This window comes from Asparagus officinalis, chromosome 8 (genome assembly GCF_001876935.1).
Source record: "Asparagus officinalis chromosome 8, Aspof.V1, whole genome shotgun sequence".
Lineage (NCBI taxonomy): Eukaryota > Viridiplantae > Streptophyta > Magnoliopsida > Asparagales > Asparagaceae > Asparagus > Asparagus officinalis.
In genome coordinates, this window is record NC_033801.1 from 32,821,381 (window position 1) to 32,831,182 (window position 9,802).

General features: G+C 35.5%; 2 protein-coding genes across 2 annotated transcripts in view; both read left to right on the top strand.

Annotated features, from left to right (window-relative positions):
* The window catches only part of LOC109822832 (B3 domain-containing protein Os05g0481400-like), a 10,146-nt gene extending 3,535 nt beyond the window's left edge, over window positions 1-6,611 (top strand). The window contains exons 2-4 of the mRNA XM_020389090.1: window positions 4,880-5,082; window positions 5,183-5,389; window positions 6,278-6,611. Of these exons, the coding sequence (XP_020244679.1) occupies window positions 5,047-5,082; window positions 5,183-5,389; window positions 6,278-6,469 (435 nt within the window). The 5' untranslated portion in view covers window positions 4,880-5,046 and the 3' untranslated portion in view covers window positions 6,470-6,611. The remainder of the gene's footprint in view (window positions 1-4,879; window positions 5,083-5,182; window positions 5,390-6,277) is intronic.
* LOC109821100 lies at window positions 533-8,123 on the top strand. Its single transcript, XM_020387296.1, has 9 exons — window positions 533-626; window positions 727-933; window positions 1,821-1,988; window positions 2,447-2,519; window positions 2,600-2,778; window positions 3,016-3,138; window positions 3,227-3,319; window positions 3,411-3,509; window positions 8,016-8,123. The coding sequence occupies exons 1-9, from the start codon at window positions 591-593 to the stop codon at window positions 8,121-8,123; spliced, it is 1,086 nt and encodes a 361-aa protein (XP_020242885.1). The 5' UTR covers window positions 533-590.

Consider the following 9,802-nt stretch of genomic DNA (forward strand, 5'->3'; position numbering starts at 1 on the left):
CGTTGGTTCGTCGGTTTGTGCCGAGCTGTGCTAAGGGACCTATAAGCAATTTTATATGCCTACAGCTGATAGATGTGCCGCAATGCAGATAATTTTACAAATAGTTGAATTACAGTGTTGAGCATATCTTTATTGTTTGTTTGAAGAAATGTTAAGTTTGATGCATATGTGGCACGATGAAAATATAGTAACTGCAGGACATGGATCTGAGGAATATGCAGAAAGTGTAATGTTGGAATCATGTGCTCTCCAGATGGTATTTCATGTTAACAGTGGCCAACATATGTAGGAAGATTTATGTTGTAATTTTATATGACGGATATTACGCTATCTTGATTTATGTTTTAATCTTGCTGATTTTCTTTTGTTCCTATTCATAATTCTTCATGTGTATTTAGATTTCATTGGCTGGCCCTAATGCAGTCATTGGAAGAGCATTTGTAGTTCATGAGCTGGAGGATGACTTGGGTAAAGGTGAGCTTTGTGTTCCTAAGTTTTTATTTTCTGAAGATCAAAAGATTGTTGCATTAAAGAGAGCAGAGGAACTTCAAAGAGATTTAACATCCCACTATCCTTCATTCATTAAGCCTATGGTTCGATCACATGTATCTGGTGGTTTTTGGCTTGTAAGTTAAAAATCCCTCCTACCACTAAATTGAGTCTCGAGCTATCAAGTGAAATCAATGTCACTTGTTCCTTAAGTGTTTGTATTTTATTATCATTAAGGGACTTCCGACAAAGTTTTGCAAAGAAAACTTTTCTCCTAATGAGCTGAGAGTGATTCTAGAAGATAAGAAGGGTAAGGAACATGATGTTCTGTACCTTGGGAGGAAGAATGGTCTTAGTGGTGGATGGAGAGGCTTTGCAATAGATCATAATTTAGAAGATGAGGATGTCTTAGTATTTGAACTAAGCGAGCCGACAAGATTTAAGGTAATATTGAATTTCACTTTTTTTAAGTGCCTAGTGCCTACTATGGTAAACCTTACTCTCCATGATGTGCAACCTTCCGTTATGATTTTAGTCGTTTGCATCAAATAGTTATTTTTCGTAGTGCAGATTCTTTTGTTCACGGGTTACTTGATTTTGTTTTGACTTTTGTTCCTGTAGATTAATTGTATTGATAGTCTATAGTCATGTATTTTGGTTCTAAAACTATCCATAAGTACTATGAAACGACAATGTATTGAAATATTGAAATTTAGGGAGAGAAATCTAGTCCAGTAATGACAATTAGCAGAATTCATTGGCCTCCGTACATATAACTGATGTACATGGTGATCATAAGTTCATATCAATTGTCATATGTGATGTTTCAATCCCAGGTCGTGTGTTTTCCTCAAATAGTTGTATATGTTTTAATCACTTTGCATGGAGCTCAACATGTTGCCTTTATTCTACTGAAATAAACTTATTTTGACCACCTTATGGATGTTCATAGTAAAGATCTCTTTTTCCCCTTGATGAGATGGCTGGTGGATCTCCAAAATCAATTTGATCATGTAGTAATATTATAGTGATCATCCATCATAATGACCTTCACAAATCTCAGGACATCTTCAATACCCTTTATCCGAGCTTTTGCTTTCTCATAACAAATATCTTTTGAACTCTGAATGTTGCTTGATTTATAGAAGGGTTACCTGAGACATAGATAAACCCGAGTTCAAATGTATCAAACGTTAGCTCACCGTTTGCAACAGACACACAAGACATTAGTAACTTCCCCGGTCGAACTTCAGTCAGTCGTTTGTGTAAGTAGTTGTATGTCATTAATGATGTTCCATACCCTAACATATTCCTTTCTTACATCACGTCAGGTACGCATTATAAAGGCGATTGAGGGAGAATCACCTAAAACCGCCAAACTTGCAGATTGTGCCGCTGCACTTTCCAAGACTAAAGGATCGAGTGGAACGAAGGAGGAAATTCAGGCAGTTTCGAAGAAACGATCCCTCAAAACTGGCTCCGCGAAGGAAGCACTAAAGGCAAAAAAACGCGGACGTAGATAGAGTAGTACCTCAGCGTGTTTGCTTATGGTCTGGCCGTTTTTTTATTATCTTTTTTGTGGTCTGATCAGTTCTAGTATTGAAAACTGGTAAGCATCCATGCAGCAGGAAGTGCTTATATAGTGAAAAGGATGTTGACATGTAACACTATTTCTGCTGGCACTTGCTATTTAATGCTGCTTCATTTTGAAGTTATTTTCAATCAATTAGTTTGAAATGAATGAAACTGATGATTTTTGGGTAATGTTAAAGATTCTGTGTTTTGTACTACTGGCAGATTATTTGATGGATTTATTTGATGATTGAGCAAATTGCGGGTAATAACCTCTCCCATCTATACTTTTAGTAGCACTTATTAAGTCTCAAATTATTTAAAAGCACTAACACTTCTCGATTTACGAGGTACAAAGTGGGTATTTGTGATTTACACTAATCAGCCAGTGGTAAACACCATAGCTGAAGAGCAAGATGATAATGTGATATCAGATATTAATCAAGAGCCTCCTTCAGGTATACAAAACATTATATACATATATTTTGAGAATTAAACATACGTATGTGTTATTTTCTTATTAAAAATTATGTCAAAGGTACAACCAAAAAGGTGCGAGGGAAGAAAAGAGGAGTGAATGCAGATAAGGTGTTCTCCCAATTGAATTCTAAAATACCTGTGACTTTGACTGAAGAAAATGGCAGACTTACGGGCCCTTATGCTGAGATGTTTGCAAATGAAATTGGTTACACAATTCAAAACTACGTCCCACTGAATGTGGAAAAAATGGAAGAAGATTGAAAAAGCAGATGTGGAGAACTTGATCAAAAGAACCCAAGTTAGTGATTTGTTTTGCTATAGGCATTATATTGGTTTGCTTTGATTTGTTATATTTAGTTTGACATAAAATTATACCTGTGCAGAATAAATTTGAATTTGATATGTCGCTCCCTTGGGTCCAGAGATATGTAATTACAACATGTCAGACCGTATATTGTAATTTTTTGCTATAAGTTAAAGAAACATTTTGAGCAGTTTTCAACAATTGAGGAGGCAATTCAAAACAAACATGAAGCTGTCAAGACTCAGGAAGAATGGGAGTTTCTTTGCACTCATTTTTCTAGTGAAAAGTTTAAGGTACAATATCTTTTTTATTTTTCTCCACGCATTACATTTTTTCTTTTTTCATTTACTTCTTTCTAATTGTATGTCTTAATAATTTTAGATTCGCTCAGAGAAGAATGTTCTTAATAGGTCAAAGTTGACATATCACCACAAAGCTGGGTCAAAATCATTTATGTCACACCAAGAGCAAATTGTAAGACACTTTTTAGTTTTGCTTATAAATTTGTAACTTAATTGTGTACATATATATATGCTAAAAATGAAAACATGGTTGAATGCAATAGGCAACACAGACTGGAGAGATGCAATGTGCAATTGATCGTTTTGAAACAGAGTATAGAAGTACAAAAAAAGGATGGGACTTGGGAGCAAAGGAAAAATGGGTAAGTAACGTGTCAATGATGCATGCTTTTATAATATTTTAAGAATATAGGTGAAACTGATATTACTGTTCTAAAGAGGATTATATTGATTAGGTTGTAATTAAGAAGTTGCATATGATTGAACTGGATATATATATATTTTTACTGATAGGATCAAATGATAAAGATGTGAGCAGATACCACTCAACCTGATGGAACTCGAACAATGACAGATGAGGAAATTTGTGCAAAAGTTCTCAAAGTCAAATCAGGCTACATTAAGGGCTGTGGTTTTGGCCCTAGACCACCACCATTAAGGTTCTCTCGTTCTTCGATGAGTGAAATGTCTGAAAAGAATAAAGAGTTGCAAGAACAGCTTCAAGAGACCCAACAACTTGTAGGAACTCAACAACAGAAGATCGATGCGCAAAATGAGGTAATCCAAAGATTGGAGGAGCAAGCCAAAAAGTTTGAGGAGTTTATGGCTAATTTTTCCAGGCAACATCCATCAGCTTAGTATTCTTAGTGAACTTAACTTGGAGAAATGTTTCTTTGATCGTGTTGCATTTGTTATTGCTTTAGACTAGCATTGTTACTTATGGTAGAAACTTGATTGCTTTATTTATTTTAATTGTTTTGATGTACTGTGGTGACAATTGATGACAATTATTTATATTTTGAGCTTTTTTCTTGTAATAGCATTATTATTGATGAAATGTCTCGTTTGTCCGTGTTTCGGTTGACCTGAGACTCTGATTTGATGATCTGATTTGGCAGTAAATTGGATTCCTGATTTGGCAGTAAATCCGCTTCTGAGTTCGAGTCCGAAACTGATCTTGATTTGATCGTGATTCGTCCGAGTTTCCCCTTGGTTGGATGACTCGTTGACTCTTCGAACACTTGGCTTGATCCCACACGCGAACGGATGTATTCCGTTGCTTGCGTGTGATTCGTCGATCTCGTCGCCTCGTTGGTTCGTCGGTTTGTGCCGAGCTGTGCTAAGGGACCTATAAGCAATTTTATATGCCTACAGCTGATAGATGTGCCGCAATGCAGATAATTTTACAAATAGTTGAATTACAGTGTTGAGCATATCTTTATTGTTTGTTTGAAGAAATGTTAAGTTTGATGCATATGTGGCACGATGAAAATATAGTAACTGCAGGACATGGATATGAGGAATATGCAGAAAGTGTAATGTTGGAATCATGTGCTGTCCAGATGGTATTTCATGTTAACAGTGGCCAACAAATGTAGGAAGATTTATGTTATAATTTTTTATGACGGATATTACGCTATCTTGATTTATGTTTTAATCTTGCTGATTTTCTTTTGTTCCTATTCACAATTCTTCATGTGTATTTAGATTTCATTGGCTGGCCCTAATGCAGTCATTGGAAGAGCATTTGTAGTTCATGAGCTGGAGGATGACCTGGGTAAAGGTGAGCTTTGTGTTCCTAAGTTTTTATTTTCTGAAGATCAAAAGATTGCTGCATTAAAGAGAGCAGAGGAATTTCAGAGAGATTTAACGTCCCACTATCCTTCATTCATTAAGCCTATGGTTCGATCACATGTATCTGGTGGTTTTTGGCTTGTAAGTTAAAAATCACTCCTACCACTAAATTGAGTCTCGAGCTATCAAGTGAAATCAATGTCACTTGTTCCTGAAGTGTTTGTATTTTATTATCATTAAGGGACTTCCGACAAAGTTTTGCAAAGAAAACTTTTCTCCTAATGAGCTGAGAGTGATTCTAGAAGATAAGAAGGGTAAGGAACATGATGTCCTGTACCTTGGGAGGAAGAATGGTCTTAGTGGTGGATGGAGAGGCTTTGCAATAGATCATAATTTAGAAGATAGGGATGTCTTAGTATTTGAACTAAGCGAGCCGACAAGATTTAAGGTAATATTGAATTTCACTTTTTTTAAGTGCTTAGTGCCTACTATGGTAAACCTTACTCTCCATGATGTGCAACCTTCCGTTATGATTTTAGTCGTTTGCATCAAATAGTTATTTTTCGTAGTGCAGATTCTTTTGTTCACGGGTTACTTGATTTTGTTTTGACTTTTTGTTCCTGTAGATTAATTGTATTGATAGTCTATAGTTATGTATTTTGGTTCTAAAACTATCCATAAGTACTATGAAACGACAATGTATTGAAATATTGAAATTTAGGGAGAGAAATCTAGTCCAGTAATGACAATTAGCAGAATTCATGGGCCTCCGTACATATAACTGATGTACATGGTGATCATAAGTTCATATCAATTGTCATATGTGATGTTTCAATCCCAGGTCGTGTGTTTTCCTCAAATAGTTGTATATGTTTTAATCACTTTGCATGGAGCTCAACATGTTGCCTTTATTCTACTGAAATAAACTTATTTTGACCACCTTATGGATGTTCATAGTAAAGATCTCTTTTTCCCCTTGATGAGATGGCTGGTGGATCTCCAAAATCAATTTGATCATGTAGTAATATTATAGTGATCATCCATCATAATGACCTTCACAAATCTCAGGACATCTTCAATACCCTTTATCCGAGCTTTTGCTTTCTCATAACAAACATCTTTTGAACTCTGAATGTTGCTTGATTCATAGAAGGATTACCTGAGTCATAGATAAACCCGAGTTCAAATGTATCAAACGTTAGCTCACCGTTTGCAACGGACACACAAGACATTAGTAACTTCCCCGGTCGAACTTCAGTCAGTCGTTTGTGTAAGTAGTTGTATGTCATTAATGATGTTCCATACCCTAACATATTCCTTTCTTACATCACGTCAGGTACGCATTATAAAGGCGATTGAGGGAGAATCACCTAAAACCGACAAACTTGCAGATTGTGCCGCTGCACTTTCCAAGACTAAAGGATCGAGTGGAACGAAGGAGGAAATTCAGGCAGTTTCGAAGAAACGATCCCTCAAAACTGGCTCCGCGAAGGAAGCGCTAAAGGCAACAAAACGCGGACGTAGATAGAGTAGTACCTCAGCGTGTTTGCTTATGGTCTGGCCGTTTTTTTATTATCTTTTTTGTGGTCTGATCAGTTCTAGTATTGAAAACTGGTAAGCATCCATGCAGCAGGAAGTGCTTATATAGTGAAAAGGATGTTGACAGGTAACATTGTTTCTGCTGGCACTTGCTATTTAATGCTGCTTCATTTTGAAGTTATTTTCAATCAATTAGTTTGAAATGAATGAAACTGATGATTTTTGGGTAATGTTAAAGATTCTGTGTTTTGTACTACTGGCAGATTATTTGATGGATTTATTTGATGATTGAGCAAATTGCGGGTAATAACCTCTCCCATCTATACTTTTAGTAGCACTTATTAAGTCTCAAATTATTTAAAAGCACTAACACTTCTCGATTTACGAGGTACAAAGTGGGTATTTGTGATTTACACTGATCAGCCAGTGGTAAACACCATAGCTGAAGAGCGAGATGATAATGTGATGTCAGATATTAATCAGGAGCCTCCTTCAGGTATACAAAACATTATATACATATATTTTGAGAATTAAACATACGTATGTGTTATTTTCTTATTAAAAATTATGTCAAAGGTACAACCAAAAAGGTGCGAGGGAAGAAAAGAGGAGTGAATGCAGATAAGGTGTTCTCCCAATTGAATTCTAAAATACCTGTGACTTTGACTGAAGAAAATGGCAGACTTACGGGCCCTTATGCTGAGATGTTTGCAAATGAAATTGGTTACACAATTCAAAACTACGTCCCACTGAATGTGGAAAAAATGGAAGAAGATTGAAAAAGCAGATGTGGAGAACTTGATCAAAAGAACCCAAGTTAGTGATTTGTTTTGCTATAGGCATTATATTGGTTTGCTTTGATTTGTTATATTTAGTTTGACATAAAATTATACCTGTGCAGAATAAGTTTGAATTTGACATGTCTCTCCCTTGGGTCCAGAGATATGTAATCATAACATGAAGCTATCAAGACTTAGGAAGAATGGGAGTTTCTTTGCACTCATTTTTCTAGTGAAAAGTTTAAGGTATAATATCTTTTTTTATTTTTCTCCACGCATTACATTTTTTCTTTTTTCATTTACCTCTTTCTAATTGTATGTCTTAATAATTTTAGATTCGCTCAGAGAAGAATGTTCTTAATAGGTCAAAGTTGACATATCACCATAAAGCTGGGTCAAAATCATTTATGTCACACCAAAAACAAATTGTAAGATACTTTTTAGTTTTGCTTATAAATTTGTAACTTAATTGTCTACATATATATATGCTGAAAAAGAAAATTTGTTTGAATGCAATAGGCAGCACAGACTGGAGAGATGTAAGGTTCAATTGATCGTTTTGAAACAAAGTATAGAAGCACAAAAAAATGATGGGACTTGGGAGCAAAGAAAAATGGGTAAGTAATGTGGCAATGATACATGGTTTTATAATATTTTAAGAATATAGGTGAAGCTGATATTACTGTTCTAAAGAGGATTATATTGATTATTGAGAAGTTGCATATAATTGAACTAGATATATTTTTTTATTTATAGGATCAAATGATAAAGATGCGAGCAGATACCGCTCAACCTGATGGAACTCGAACAATGACAGAGGAGGAAATTTGTGCAAAAGTTTTCAGTCAAATCAGGCTACATTAAGGGTTGTGGTTTTGGTCCTAGACCATCACCATTAAGGTTCTCTCGTTCTTCAATGAATGAAATGTCTAAAAGAATAAAGAGTTGTAAGAACAGCTTCAAGAGACCCAACAACTTGTAGAAACTCAACAACAAAAGATCGATGCGCGAAATGAGGCAATCCAAAGATTGGAGGAGCAAGCCAAAAAGTTTGAGGAGTTTACGACTAATTTTTCCAGGCAACATCCATCAGCTTAGTATTCTTAGTGAACTTAAACTTGGAGAAATATTTATTTGATCTTGTTGCATTTGTTATTTTTTTAGGCTAGCATTGTTACTTATGGTAGAAACTTGCTTGTTTTATTTATTTTAATTGTTTTGATGTACTGTGGTGACAATTGATGACAATTATTTATATTTTGAGCATTTTTCTCGTAATAGCATTATTATTGATGAAATAAAATTTTCTTATTATAAGTTTTCTCGCTATATATTTACGTCGATGAAAGTAAAATTTCCTCATTATAGAGTATATTGCTTACGTCGATAAAAACATATTTCCTCGCTATAGTGAAACAACCTAGAATGGCAAAAGTAATTTTCCTCGTTATAGATCATATAACCTATATCGACAAATGTAAATTTCTTCGTAATTGAATTTCTTTGGCGAGGAATATGAGGTACAACCTACAACGACAAATTTAAATGTCCTCGTCTTTGAGTTCCTTTACTGAGGAACTGTTTCCACGAGAAAAAGATACATATAATGAAGAAAATTAATTTCCTCGTTAAAGATTTACCTTTGGTGAGGAACAGTTTCCTCGCTGAAAGATGCTTACAACGACAAAAATAGTTTTTTTTAGAACTTTTATTATATATAAATTAAATATTATTCACGTATCATTGGCGATGAATCTGTAGTTTAGCGATGAAAAAGGTATGAGATTAGGAGAAGAAAAATATCGAGGCTAAAGAGTAACAACGAGAAAAGAATGTATTCATCGCCAAAATGATTTCGCGAGAAATTATAATATTCCTCGCAGAAACTTTTTTTGACCACCCTATCGCGAGGAAATGGTGACCAAAGTTTTTTCCTCGCCAGCACACTACGACGAGGAAATCTCGACTTTCAACGACAAAATTGTTCCTCGCGGATTAGCTTTTCTGTTGTAGTGTTCGTTGGATCAATCTTCTCTCACAAAACTTCCATTGGTGTTCGACGACTCATAGTCTTCCACCACAAAAATCCCCCATCGATTAGACTAACCGACGGTGGGATCACTGAAATTCTTTCCGGTTTAATTCATTCAAACTTCTGCTATGTTCATGCACTCAACACTTTCATGGTTAGAGTCCGGATATAATGCTTGGAATTATCATCTGTCAATCTTTGACGAATTGTCAAACCCCTTCGTGTTAAGTCCTTATCACTTGACACTAAGAACCCCTACTGAGTGATTTGTATAAGTCAACACTCCTACTGTAATTTGTACTCCCACTCTCACTGTTCACTTGGTCAAACCTTCCTACAGTTAGGACCACAATCAAAATCCCCTCTCGATTCCTTCAATGAACAAGAGGTCCATAAATCGAGCGATCAAATCTTCCTACAGTTAGGATCGTCTCAAACCTCCCATTTGGTTAAACCTTCCTACAGTTAGGGTCAAAACCAAAATCCCCTCTCGATTCCTCCAATGAACGAG